The sequence below is a fragment of the Serpula lacrymans genome (assembly GCF_000218685.1).
Source record: "Serpula lacrymans var. lacrymans S7.9 unplaced genomic scaffold SERLAscaffold_4, whole genome shotgun sequence".
Classification (NCBI taxonomy): Eukaryota; Fungi; Basidiomycota; class Agaricomycetes; order Boletales; family Serpulaceae; genus Serpula; species Serpula lacrymans.
In genome coordinates, this window is record NW_006763293.1 from 1,643,479 (window position 1) to 1,658,366 (window position 14,888).

The following is a 14,888-nucleotide window of genomic DNA, read 5'->3' on the forward strand; positions in this document are numbered from 1 at the left end:
GCGGCTTCTGCCTATCACCGGATGCCATGAGAGAACGCCAGTATTAGGGTTAAGGTTCGCAAGCCGGAAGCTGCGAGTCAGATTGCCGTGCCATCCGACCGGTGCTAGTATCCTTGAACGTTGGACTGAACCACAAAGAACCTTTAGATAATAAGCCATGCCATGCCTTTCGACACTTCAAAGAGTATGAAACACGCTGGCCCTTCTCGTCGCACATTTCGAAAATTATCAACAGAAGATGAAATAGAACTCAAGCGGGCCAGGGGTGAAGTCTCCTGTGCGGAATGTAGGAGGTGTGTCGCAGTAGTTGTCTTTCTAAACACAATTTGGATTATACTAATACGTGTTTCGTTAGATTAAAGCTCAAATGCGACAAGAAACTGCCCTGTGGATCCTGTGTCCGTAGAGGTTGTCCTACAATCTGTCCCAATGGTAAGTGATCATCGCCTGGGCGCATGTAGCAGTCGTCGTCTTGGCTCACCTTACTCTTAGGAAGCTTGTCTACTGGACAGGGAACGAGGTATGAGTGCGAATACTAAGTCGCTTGATTATGTCGCATTGAGACTCGTTATCTAGATTCGTTCTGGCTGATACAGAACATCTGCATAGAAAAATATCTGATATGGGGCAACGAATACGACAACTTGAAGACGCCCTCTTTATATTCCAGGCCGGTGTTTCAAATGAGACTCATCCTCTTCTGACCGAAGAGCTGCTTGCGATCAAGTTTGGACCTGAAGCTCCCAAATCTCCTATCAGCACTGGACCAACCGTCGCTGAACCACCTTCCATTCCTCTGGATGCTCTCGGCACTCTTACAATCGGCGATTCAGGGGAGTCTAAATATTTCGGTCGTTCGGCTGGCTCTGAGGTATGCATACTGCTGCGCACGCTATTGTAACGATCGCTTAGGACTTACTTTTACCCGCAGACACTACTTCTCGTGAGGATAGCAATATATAATGCGGTCATCAACTTATCTGACTAAAACTACAGGCTGGTACAGAATTCGAATGTACTGGGTGGCCTGCCGAAGAACAACCTCCGATATTATCAGAACTCAAGAATATGCCATTCATACTACCTCTCGGCCTAGGTGGAACGCAAGATCCTGAACGGATGGAGACCATCATGAATTCTCTTCTTGATCTCCTTCCGCCCTATCCTCGAGCCACGACCTTGTGCGAAACGTACATGGAGCAAGCCGCTTGGATTTTTCGGCCCATGCAGCGTGACGAAGTCATCGACGATATAATGATACCTATCTACAAGTACGCCAAAGCAAGAAAAGAAGATATAGATCAAGAGAACAAGCTTACTTGTCCACCCCATAAGCTATCTGTTCTTTACATGATTTTTGCACAAGGAGCGCTAATGGACTTGACATTGCCTCCATATAATTCGGAAGCAGAGAATTATTTCTATTTGGGCCGTCTTTCACTATCCCTGCGTTCTGCATTCGATCTCCCAACCACTGAAACCTTGCAATCGCTTTGCCTGATGGCATATTATCACAGTAATGGGGGACGGAGATATACTCTGGATGGTGCCTGGTGTCTAATTTCCCTCGCAAGTAAACTAGCTCAAAGTGTAAGCATTTCAAAAAATCTCACAGCATAGAACGAATCATTCACATTTTTATTCCTTTACAGATAGGACTGCGTATGTGATATTGCACTCATTACTTTCTTTCTTGACATTGACGTCTTATTTAGATCGTGATCCCACACGATGGAATATGAGTCCGAAGATCGTTCAGAGACGCCGTAATCTTTTCTGGGAGATATTTTCAACTGATCTTTTTCACGTGTGTTTTACTTTAGTCCTTCCCATTAGCTCTGTAACCCAGCCATTTTATTAGAGCCTTGCACTTGGTCGCCCTCCTTCAATCCGCTTGTCCTATATCGACTGCGAATTTCCTGACGACGAAACTACCGTCATAAACGATAAGGGTGAAGTAGAAATGGGCTGTAGGTCCATCATGATACATTCACAAGTCTAACTTCTGAGTATTTTGTGCCCTTTTTCTGCTCAGTTTGGCGATGGAAGCATACCTTCACTAGAGATGTTTTCATGCAGGTGACAGAGCTTACACTGACTGCGGCACCTCCTAGTTACGAGACAATTCTTGAGCTCGATCGTAAAGTGCGAGAAAAAGTGCTACCGCCATCTTTGAACGTCTATTGCAATACTGATGACGAATTTTGTACGCCATCTGTATACATGCGTGGCCGTCTGTTATCTCAGTTTCGCGTCACAAGTTGAGTCTTGTTGTGTAATTCGTGGTTCTTGGATCGATAATTGATGAGGCATGTATACAACAGCTATGTTGTATATCCACAGAAGCTTCTTTGCACAAGCAATGCTTGATTACCCCGCAAATCCCCTTCGCAGTCCATACGCACCGTCGTTCCTTGCAGCTTATCGCTGTGCTTCATCAGTGATCAAAACTACAATCGGTAACTTCCAGCGCTTCCCGGAGTTGCTCACGCGCTGGTGGACAATTTGGACTCATCTCTTTTCAGCTGCCGTGAGTTGAGACACGACAGCTTATTATATCCTGCTTGCTCAGTCACCCTTCTCAGATCGTCGTCGGGGTTATCGTGACTCGTGCACCGTCTTCAACGATGGCTTCTGCGGCCCTTATAGAGCTGGATCTTGCGGTTGATCTTTTCGCTAAGGGAGCAACCCATTCTCGTCGTGCAAGGAGCGGTGTAGTGAGTGCATCAGTATACGTCGCAGTTCTAATACTTATCTATGAAAACCATTTCAGGCCATTTTAAGCAAGCTTAAAGTTAAAGCCTTTCAAGTGTATTCTCAATTCAGAAGCGGTGCTGTCCTTTCGGTTGCAGACCAACGCTCCATCATGATGCCTGAAATCGGAGGTGAAGATGAACTTGCTGTGTTCGGCGGACAGACACGTACACTTGTCAGCAAAATCTTGTCCCAGTCTAGTCGTCGGAAGATGCATTCCTCGACAAAGTCGGCTGATTCACCAAAATCCTCTGCGAGCACGCCATCGTCAACATCAACCGATGAAGGTTCACATAGTGAACCAATTCCCGAGGTCCACCCATCTCTAGTAGAATTCCTTTCCTTGCTCCCATCCTCCTCGTCCACTTCCACACAGAATTATAACAATCATAATCCACGCTCATCTAGTACTGCCTTTGACAGTGGACTCTACTCAATGCAGATGGATATGCCTTCATACTCTCTTCCGAACCTCTCCCCGTCGCCTATGGCTTATGATCAGAACAACGCCTTTGGTAATTTCTCAGACGTCAATATGGCCGAAGGCCCTTCAACTTCCATGCCTGATGCGGGATCAGCGGCGAATTTCATTGACATGGATATGGGCATGATATTATCTGGAGACTCGGGGATTGACGAGCGATGGATGTCGTTCATGCGTGATTCTGGGATTCTAGATAGTAACTTCAACGGTGTACCCAATGTATGAGTATGTAGGCCAACTTGTAGGATAGGAGAGAAAGAAAAAAACAAACATAACTACTAGTAGTATACAAAACATGGTAATAAATGCATACCCCAGTTCACCGGTAGGACATTTCGTGGCTCCGGCCCGATGATGATGGCATGGCTTAACTAAGTCCTGTGCCCTGATCAGCTGAGCCACAACCACAACTTGGACGTCCAAAGTAATCCAGTAAGTATCCAAGACACCATCCTACTCAGTCCAAGCGCACAGGAGTACTCTTTTTTTGCAGATAACATTGCACATCAATGTCTCTTCCATCATCTCCAATGCGTCCCCGCAAATCGACAATACCACCAGGATTCAGGGCGGCACCAAAGCCTAAGCAGAAACCCATTTCAGCAATGACTCTGCGTGAATTACATGACCAACACGACTTCAATGAAAGGCTACTTGCTTCAGCGTACGAGCCCCGTTCTTTTTATTGTGCACATCACTGATCTAGTGCTCATTCAGGTCAGTCTCTACATCTGCTCTGGTCGAGCGCCTCTCTTCCGAGCAGGCAGCCATAAAGGCTCGTATATTTGAGTTAGAAGGCGTCGAGCAAATTCGCCGAGGTTTAGATCACACCAAGATTAACGCAGACGAGGAGATGAACGTTGACGAGAACGAAACTGTCGTCATCCATGCCATTGATGCCAAACGCAGGGCGTTATCTAGATATGTATGTCGCGGCTGACTCATCTGCAAGGTGAATCTAATCCATATTATTCTTATTTCGCTAGGCACCGATAAGATCCAATGGGGTCAACAATGTCATGTCCCTCGACTTGCAAGAAGCGGCTGAATTGGAGCGGCGGGCGCATACTCAGGACATGGAAAAGCAGCAGCGATACGAAGAGAAGAAGAGACGTACCGGCTTCCCAATAAAAGGTGAGGTATTATCTCAAGAAGAGAAACAGGCGCGGATACTGGCATTCATGTAAGCCAATGACCAATAATTTTACTAGAGGCCTTACTTATCTCAATCCCCCAGGAACTACAAACCCACCGACTCAGATCTAGAAGATGACGATACGGAGGATGAAGGCGACGAAGACCCTTCTACATGGTTCGAGGATGACCAGGACGACGGTATCAAAGGTCAAAATATTGTCGAACCCGATATAGATGATATCTCCAACGTCATACGAATAGACGACAGCAGAATTCCGTACAATTCATTCTATACTTCAGAGAGATGATATTTGATCAATATCCTTTAATATCCTAAGCTATATATATTGCGTGACACGATATCACCGGGTATCCTCGATGGATAGTCCAAGATGACAGGTTTTTAACGAGCATGAACGGGACAACTTCTCTTCCGTTGCAACCAGAAAGATAAGCACACTAAGCACCAATTAGGCCTTTGATGCAAAGCACGATTTGAAATGAACAGTACGCACCACTATGGAAGCTACACATGCAGCTGAGACGGGCGACAACGGAACCTATGGTGGATATTGAGAACGCATCTCACATAGGGGATATCCGCTCACTTACCAGTTACAAATCCGTCTAAGCATATAACACCTATAGGGGGTGGGGTGATAATTAGTGTACTTGCTCCACCAGCTTGCAATATGCACAGATCTTACATTCAGTACCCAATAGAGCGCTTCCTGGTGGTAATCTATAAACTAAATATTTGTCCCCGAGAGATGAGGTCCCAGAACTACCCTGCATACAATGTCGCAAGTGAGCAACTTGTTCTGAAGCAGGTTCTAAATTGACCAAGTTGGTGCTGCAGACAGGGCATCTTGATAAAATATCAGCTCCGTAGCGAACAGCTTTTCGCTCTTAACACACGTACTCTGCAAAATCACTAGATTGAGAATTCTCGCCGCCTCTCAAAACTTGGTCCGGACCCTTGAGTCGACCTTGTTCAACGACTATACATTCGAGATTCGACGATGCAGACCCTGACAGTCGACTTGGAAAAGCGAGGCTAATTTCATCGTGGCACGAACTGCACACTCTATAGGAACTTAGGGAAGATCCAGATTCAGGAGATGCAGGATCATGAACCACGTCAGAAGGTTCAAGCAACGCTTTATGAGAGGAACAACGGTCACAAAAGATGCGGCCACATTTTCGGCAGTGCTATGGAATCGAGAAAATTGGTGAGCCATGTGTAGATGACGCGAAGAACGACATCTTACGTGCTAGAAATGAATGTGAGTTAAGACCTGAAGAGCATATGAATCAAATACGCACTCTTCGAAGTAAAAAACCAAAGCGGCGTCGGCAACCACGACATTCATGGACAGCATCATCCTTCTCCCAGAGAGTGCGAGTATGCTGGGAAATAGAGGGTACCCGACTTGATCCAATCGTTTTCTGTGGCGCCTCACGAGTAGGAACACGGAACTCTGTAGACCGAGAAAGGTGAGACATTAAATCCGTAGCAGGATATGTAATCGGTATCCGATAATCTGTAGAATTAGACCGCGTAGAAGGCGTACGGACAGTACCAGGAGGCGATGATCCAGGATAGTGAAATTCTTCGTCTGATTCCTCTTCAATTGCATCAGAATCATCGTATAAACCAATGACAAGTCCTTGAGCGCTGGCAGCAAGTTTTCTCCGATCAAGTTCTCTGCTATAAGCATTGAGCAGAACTTGGGCTTGTTTTTTATGTTCTGGATTAGCATCTCCTAATTCAAATATTGATACATGAGTCTGACGGATTGGTTATCAATACTTACCTAAAATTCCCTGCCTTAGCTCCGAAGTTGCTCGCTCTAGCTTGACGATAGCTTGTCGAGCTTCAGCTGCAGAAAACGCCCCGACTTGGCTCTCCGGGTCTTGAACCTGATTACCCACGAGGTATCGAGCGTGAGTCACATAGTCGCCCGTCGTCGATGTAAATGTAGATGGCATGGTATCGAGTTCTTGACCCTCGCCCTCTGTCATATCGCCATCGTTGTGGATTGCAGGAATAAAAGCGCCATCAATGCTGAGATGATACATTAGGCCATCTGGTTGCAAGAAGGGTAACGGTGGAATATCCAGTCTTCGGCGCATCACACGGACCCATCGTCTACGTCGAACCCAATTCGAAGAAGACGATATACTAGATGAGGAAGAAAGGCTAGCACTGGTAGACTCCCTAGTTGATCCACCAAGACCAGCAGCCATAACACCATTACTATTTAGCAGACGATATAGCTGAGAGGGCGGCTCGGCTGTCCAGCTCTCATCAGGAGAGCTAAACAATCGGGCGTATTGCCAACCATCCTCAGCATCAACCCCGGGGTGTGTGACGTCCAATGTCCAGTCACATCTAAAATTAAAGTCTTGAGTTAACGTCGTATAGTACGCATCACGGTAAATCGCCAACGTACAACCAGAAATGACTCCTGTCAGCACCCTCTACACGGGGCTTATCTTTAGGGCTTATAATTGGCAAGGTCCAAGGATCTTCTGTTAGAGGCAATTGTACATCGCTGCGCCAAGCCGGTATAAGCGTTGAGCTATTAACTTCAACACCCTCCGGTAACTTCAGCTCAAACGGAGCTCGGCGTCCCTGCTTTCCCAGGCCTGAAGCAGAAAACCTTGGTTTTCCACCAGATACTGCAAGAGTCTTCAGCCGAGAATCCAGCCGCTGGTTTTCGAACAAGACCAGGGGGACTGCAGTATGCACTGCCAATGGGTTATATGAAGCTGTTGAACCATGCCATCTATCAGCCTCTGCTTTCTGTAGAATCTGGAGAAACGTGTTAGGACGCTGCCCGCAACAATGCATATAAAAATTTGCACCTCACAAATCCAGACCTCGAAAACAGCGGCTGCTACGTCATAGGCAGTCTCTCCCCACTTATTCCTCACCAATGGATTCGCAGCTTGTTTAGCGAGCAAGTATAGAACAATGGGAAGGTGACCCTTTGATGCTGCATTCACTGGAAGGGCTGTGTGAGTGGCACGTGCATGTAGACAGGTTAATTGCCTCACTTAAGGGAGTCCAGCCACCTTTGCTCTGCAGGTCAACTCCGCATATTCCATCCACAGCATCCACAGCATTACCATTCTCACAGAGCCATCTTACTATGTCCAAGTAGCCCTGTCGATTTATATAGGCCAGACGTTTAAACAATGAACGAGTAATACACACCTGGGAACAGGCGTTATGCAAAGGCGTCCAACCATCAGCATCGCGAGCATGCACATCTGCCCTGTCTGGGAGCAGATAAGTAACGATCTGAAAATGACCATGAAGGGCAGCTTTGTGCAAAGCTGTCTATAGTATTATATAAGTCCATATCCTTGACAAGAAAATAGGTCTGACCTCGCCCTCTCGATCTTCTAAATCTGGCATTGCACCACAGTCCTCTATAACTAACCGTGCATGCAAAAATCAGATACAAATGATAGGTATCCTTTGGAGGGAGAACTTACGCCACTTTACAACGTTAAGATGTCCTCGGCTAGCAGCAGCATGCAAAGCTGTGAATCCTGTACGAGAAGACGCATCGTTAGCAAGAGCGAATGCCTCCAGATCACCCCCCTGCAGAGCGGTTTGTACAAGTTTTTGAAGGAGCGGGAGATCTCCGGAGGAGGCAGCAGCATAGAGGGCTTCCAGCTGTGCAGGAGAGGGGTGGCATATAGTTTGAATGGGTGGTTGATATACGAAAGAAGTCGCGTCTTGGACTTCCTCGATCACAGACTGCTCGCCTTCGCCTGTGCTAGGTTCTGGTTCGTCTGCATCGTTTGTACTTGAAACAGATGTTCCAGGATATACGAATTCCTCCTCATCAGAGTCTTCATCAGATTCGCTATTTTGACGCTCTTCTGAAGCGGGCAAAAGGCCGGTAGATCGTGATAAGTCATGATGTGTCTCTGACAAGCTACCAGCGGACCTGTTGGAGTATAATTCCGTGTCATAACAATATATAGTGGACCAATGTATAAAAAAACTCACTCCTCAATCGTTCCAAGATCAGTTTTTCCACCTTCGGCGACGTTCATACTTTCCTGACGCGTGTTTTTCAAGGTCACTTCCCTCAGTCAGTAAAATTCGCCACTACAATGCAAAGTCCTAGCAAGGCCAAACAAATAATCAATGCTGAACGAAACTCCGATTTTATACGTACCTATATACGTATTTGTGTACTATAGGGCACTCCTTGTCGTAAAATGTTGCACTCTGATAAACTTCCTTGATATAAGAAATACCATTGCCCTCCTGGACCTCACATCTTGCTTGTTCAGTTCATGCTCCAGGTTCCTCACTTCATACCAATTGTTTTCTCTATTCCTGGACCTGCAGGTTCCAGGTTTCCAAATGCCAATTGTCTGCAGTGATTAGAGTATATTTGCTGTGATATATATTGAAAGCGTAGAGTTCAGAATCAAGCCCCACCTAGTAACATATCCCTTGGCAGTAGCCACCATGCCGAATGGCAAGTCGTGTGGCTGCTGCATTCTTTGCTCACCCACAACAGCCCACCACCATGCCTGATAGACACAAGATTGCTACGGCGCACCTACCACTACTCTCCTAACACTACCAATTCATTTCCAGTCAGCTCATTGTCCTGATCTTGTCCACCATCAACAACAGCGCTGTCATGCACCAAAGTTGATTGGTAGCATGGACAGGTGTCAATAACGAAGCGAATATTCAAAAAGACTTGCCTTTGCGCCACACAGGCACAGTGCCACGTGGAATAGTAATTAATATTGCCCTTTTTGAACTTGTGGCTGATCAGCACCACCTCTATTAGGCAATCCAGTCACGCTCACCTTTGCTTTTCCATCCGGTACTTTCCGCGTTTCGGCATTTCGGCAAATTTTCGCGTCGCCACTGGCTACACATTGCATTGCGCCCTCGCTTTTGTCGTTTCCCTTACTCCCCTTCCTTTGCCTAGCCCCACCATGGGCCCGTTCCTCTCCTTTTTATTCTCACCCGATGGTCGTTTCTGGGTCCCCATTTTAGTTCACCTCCTCGTCACCTCCACCCTCCTCCTCCTCATCTTCTTTGCTCCCCCACCATTTCTGATGTCACCACTTCCTATCCGCTTCCGTCGCCGATCCGTTGACTACCACGTGCCACTGCTGATATCAGCAAAGCCCCGGCGGCCGGTCCAAATAGGGCAACAGGTCCATCTTCATGACGTTGATCTGCCATCATATACTATCAAAACATTGTGAGGAATCGATTTTTCTTATCGCATTCCCGTCATGTTGTGGTTAGCAGACTCAATCCCCGTCACCCCTCTTGCCCTTGGACTCGAGATTACAGCAGGTGTCTTATTACTTTTATCATTTTTCTTCTTATTCTCTCTTCACACTCACGTTCTATCGTACCTACAACGAGGTAGACTCGTTGTCGACCCTCGAGAAGATATCCAGATGACATAGTCACGATCCAGTGCTATGTCTGGGGATATTTCGGAGGAATATTGATAAGCGAAGAAGGTTGTGAGTCAGCGCCTTCTCATGGGCTTACTGATACAACCAATCGTACATCCCTTACCAATACACTTTCTCCTACGATTAGTAAAGACGATAGATCGGACCACTTTCTTCTTTTTTCTTATTGGTTAGCTAGCTGGTCAGACCACTTTCTCAGTACTTCCCTTTCTCGGTCTGACCATCGTCGTTCACTATATAGAGAAGTACATACTTGATGTATTGTTCTCCAGTTCAATATTAGTTTGGATTTGCGCTCTTACCGATACTCTTCATTCTCATACTCTGATTCACCGCCTTCAAGGAAGGACTTGACCAGACATTGGGCTTTGTTATATAGCTTCGTATTTGTTGCCTGACAAACATCGGTCGCTCGTCTTGCCTGGTTGGAGCGTGGGTGGGTAATTTTTGAGCTGGAGAAGGTTCATCCCCTTGCGTCGCCCATGTTCATCGCTGTCCCATTCACTTGGGTACACTTATCATTTGTCCATCGTCTTCGCTACAGCTACACCTACCACACGCTGCCTGGGACTCACTTGTTCCAAATTGGAACTACTCCTCTCCCTCCCTCGTTTGATCAGGTGGTCCAACACAACCAGTCCATTGGTAAGGCCATGGAACTGTCAGATTTGGACTAGGTGGTGGACCGGTGGCTCCAGTTTCTTTTTCTTCAGCAGAACATTCATTTACAGTGCGATTATTTTTGATTTTTGAATCATTTTTATGGACACATATTTTTTTAGAATGCCTGACTGACAATAAAGGAACTGTGTTGATACTGATAGTGTTTTGCCTTGCCCTTTTTTTTTACTGCATCTTCCCATGACATCATGATTTTCCTGCTCTCCTTTTGCTATTGGACTTTACTTTATGGCTGTACAAACCTGTGACATTACTCACAGCATTTATTGTTCTATCCCTTTCTTTTCTTTTTTTTGACAATCTTATCCTGTACTACCTACGCAGGATTCATCAGCATACATTCCTTCCTTCATATTCTTTCTCATTCTTTTTGCACAGCTATACTGTGCATAGCCTACTTTTCTTTTACTATATAAACCCCTGTATTTTACCTTGTAAAAAAAAACAACAAGAAATCCAATCCAGACTTCTTCTCTACTCTCAAGTTCACTGCTCTGCTACTTGTGATCCAGTGTGGTCACAACACTTCCCACTTTTACCACTGTCAACTGCTGTCATCATCACTTCCCACTTTTGAAGTCATTGTCATCCCTTTCGATTAGAGTCCTTCTGAGCACTACAGTTTGTGCGTCAGGAGCCTGCTATCACTGGGAACCTCGTCATATTGTCGTTCTCAAACCTACCTTGTGCTACGATTAGCAAGGTAGTGCTCGTCTATACTCGTCACAAAGCCCCTATCCTTCTATAAATTCAACTATCCCTCCTCCTTAAAACCCACACTCATACACCTTTGGGTTTTACTTTGAAGGATCTTTATACGTACCACCCCACGAACAACCAGACCACTCCACTGTTCTAGGAGGCAAAGCCCATAAACAAGTTCCGTGGAATCTGGGAGGATTGTGTGTTAGTTTGTTTTGTGTGTGGTTTTTTCTAACTGCAGTTCTCATCATTGACAGCGCCCAGCTTGTTTGACGTGAATCCATGAGGGATGATCAATGCGAACAGCGAGCTCAAGGGTTACCCAAGGTTGATGCTGATCTCGCCAACCAGCTCCAAGCCCCATCAGTACCTGGAAATATTAATAGACACTTTAGTCAGGATCGTACCTCATCATAAGGATACAGTTCCTGAACATGCGTGACACTACCTATTATTAGTACATTTTCTCATGTGCTGATTAATCCCTGAAGTTGTATGATAGTCATTCTTTTTCTTATTGGATAGTTCTGTCCTCAGACCACTTTTCCTCTATTCTATTTCTCGGTCTGAGGGATAGGCAAATAGCTATTTAAACTCTACATACCCATGTATCATTCTTTAGCTTTCTATACTTGAATTACCCGCTTTACTCCTCCTCAGAAACCCTTGAGTTTACTCTCAGTCCTCTACCTGCTATAATCTCTAGCATCTGTCAACCTCAAAACTCATTGTACCTCTTACACACAGGTACAGTGCCACGTGGAATAATAATTAATATTGCCTTTTTCAATCTTGTGGCTGATCAGCACCACCTCTATTAGGCAATCAAGTTGTGCTCACCTTTGCTTTCCATTCAGTACTTACCGCGTTTTGGCATTTCAGCATTTCGGCAAATTTTTGCGTCGCCACTGGCTACACATTGCATTGCGCCCTTGCTTTCATTGTTTCCTTTACTTCCCTTTCTTTGCCTAGCCCCACCATGGGTCCCTTACTCTCTTTTTTATTCTCACCCGATGGTTGCTTCTGGATCCCCATTCTAGTTCACCTCCTTGTCACCTCCACTCTCCTCCTGCTCGTCATCCTTGCTCCCCCACCATACCTGATGTCACCATTCTCTATTTGCTTCTATTGCCAATTTGTCGACCACCACGTGCCACTGCTGATATCAGCAAAGCCGCTCGTCTCGCCTGGTTGGAGTGTGGGTGGGTAGGTTTCAAGCTGGAGAAGGTTCATGCCCTTGTGTCATCTATATACACCGCTGTCCCATTCACTTGGGTACATTTATCCTTCGTCCATTGTCTTTGCTACAGCTACACCTACCACACGCTGCCTGGGACTCACTTGTTCCAAATTGGAACTACTCCCCTCCCTCTCTCGTTTGACCAGGTTGTCCAATACAACTAGTCTATTAGTAAGGCCATGGAACCGTTAGATTTGGACTAGGTGGTGGACTGGTGGCTCCAGTTTCTTTTTTTTCAGCAGAACATTCATTTACAGTGTGATTATTTTTGATTTTTGAATCATTTTTATGGACACATATTTTTTTAGAATGCCTGTGTCAGGCAACAAATACGAAGCTATATAACAAAGCCCAATGTCTGGTCAAGTCCTTCCTTGAAGGCGGTGAATCAGAGTATGAGAATGAAGAGTATCGGTAAGAGCGCAAATCCAAACTAATATTGAACTGGAGAACAATACATCAAGTATGTACTTCTCTATATAGTGAACGACGATGGTCAGACCGAGAAAGGGAAGTACTGAGAAAGTGGTCTGACCAGCTAGCTAACCAATAAGAAAAAAGAAGAAAGTGGTCCGATCTATCGTCTTTACTAATCGTAGGAGAAAGTGTATTGGTAAGGGATGTACGATTGGTTGTATCAGTAAGCCCATGAGAAGGCGCTGACTCACAACCTTCTTCGCTTATCAATATTCCTCCGAAATATCCCCAGACATAGCACTGGATCGTGACTATGTCATCTGGATATCTTCTCGAGGGTCGACAACGAGTCTACCTCGTTGTAGGTACGATAGAACGTGAGTGTGAAGAGAGAATAAGAAGAAAAATGATAAAAGTAATAAGACACCTGCTGTAATCTCGAGTCCAAGGGCAAGAGGGGTGACGGGGATTGAGTCTGCTAACCACGACATGACGGGAATGCGATAAGAAAAATCGATTCCTCACATTAGCTCCCCTTTTATAAGACTCGTGTCCTCATGAGTCCGGATGCGGCACTTTGGAACTTGTTACTAATCCAATCAAAGAGCATGGGAGGTTTGGAAGTGGCGGTGTAGTTTTCGTAAGGACGGAAGTGGAGAGAAGCGGTAATAATCCGAGGGGCGGCTGGATTTGTTTTATGGAAGGCGGCGAGTAAATCAGCGACATGCGTAAGATTGGTGTCGGGTTCCCAAGTTCGTTCGGAGACTGGATAACCATGCCAGTGAATGAGGTAGTCGAGTTTACTACCTTTCAGTTTGGTCGGTCTGGAAGCGATTATACTCTCTACTTCGTATTCGTCTATCCCTTCCACGATCTCGGGTGGTGGTCGCGAGGAAATTGGTTGATTGATGAATTCGGGAGCGTGGTATGGGGAGAGGATGGCTTCGTTGAACACGGGATGAATGGACTTCCAACTTTTAGGGATATCGAGTTGATAGGCGGAGGGTCCGACCTTTTGGGTGACTTTGAAAGGTCCGAAGCGTTTATCGTCTAATTTCTTCATTGGTCTATCCGTGGTGATGTTATGCCCTTCTAACCAGACTTTGTCGCCAGCTTGGTACTCCCGGGAGGGGGATTTCTTACGGTCGTAATACTTCTTCAGATTCTCGTTTGCTACCAGAAGGGAGGATTTCGTGATATCGTGGAGTTTTTTCATTTGTTCGCTAAATTCTGCTGCAGAAGCGGAGCGAGGGGATAACGTGGTGGTGATATTCGTTCTTGGGTGTAACCCATAGTTCAAAAAGAAGGGTGTTTGATTCGTTGCGGTATGGAGGTGGTTGTTGTATGTAAACTCAGCAATGGAGAGCCAGTCTGCCCAGTCATCTTGTCGATGATTTATAAAAACGCGGAGGTAGTGCTCTAGATCCTGGTTGATCCGTTCGGATTGTCCGTCTGTTTGAGGGTGATAGCCTGTAGAGAGGCCTGGTGTTATCCCCATTAGGTCGTAGAAGTCTTTTGTGAATCGAGACATGAATTGAGGACCTCGATCGGAGACGATCTTTTCAGGAATTCCGTGGAGTCGTATTACATTATCTCGGAGTTGACGTGCATAACCGGCCGAGTCGAGAGTGACGAAGGTGGGGACGAAATGGGCCATTTTACTAAATCGGTCAACAAAGACCTGAACGGCGGTGTAGCCCTTGGATTCCGGTAATGCGCCTATGAGATCGGTGGTGATAACCTGCCAAGGCCGATCTGGTATCGGGTTCGGGTGTAGAGGGGCGTTAGTCTTTGTCCGATGTGCCTTGGTGCGTTGACAACTCTCGCACCCTCGTACATACCGTCTGATATCTGTACGAAGACTCGGCCACCAGAGCTCTCGGTTCACTCGTTCAAACATCGTTCTTTCTCCTGGGTGCCCGGCTAGGGCTTCGTCGTGATGATCTTTCAATATTCGCGCCCTTAGTTCGTGATTTCGGGGAACGTATA

At 46.0% G+C, this 14,888-nt stretch overlaps 2 protein-coding genes across 2 annotated transcripts; one reads left to right on the plus strand and one right to left on the minus strand.

Moving 5' to 3' along the window:
- Nucleotides 1-116: 116 nt before the first annotated feature.
- SERLADRAFT_461394 (uncharacterized protein) lies at nt 117-5,559 on the plus strand (the record flags this gene model as incomplete). The annotated part of the gene is made up of 20 exons (XM_007315638.1): nt 117-293; nt 356-432; nt 493-520; nt 577-871; nt 932-943; nt 997-1,590; nt 1,653-1,662; nt 1,716-1,807; nt 1,862-1,970; nt 2,036-2,260; nt 2,325-2,530; nt 2,586-2,717; nt 2,774-3,902; nt 3,956-4,163; nt 4,225-4,421; nt 4,476-4,834; nt 4,891-4,935; nt 4,988-5,017; nt 5,083-5,243; nt 5,298-5,559. 13 exons carry the CDS (start codon nt 163-165, stop codon nt 3,461-3,463), a joined length of 2,601 nt encoding a protein of 866 aa, XP_007315700.1.
- A 2,405-nt stretch (nt 5,560-7,964) lies between these two features.
- Nucleotides 7,965-8,463, minus strand: SERLADRAFT_461395 (uncharacterized protein; the record flags this gene model as incomplete). The annotated part of the gene is made up of 2 exons (XM_007315639.1): nt 7,965-8,343; nt 8,406-8,463. Coding segments are annotated over 2 exons (426 nt in total), but the record flags the coding sequence as incomplete, so codon positions are not given.
- Nucleotides 8,464-14,888: the final 6,425 nt, after the last annotated feature.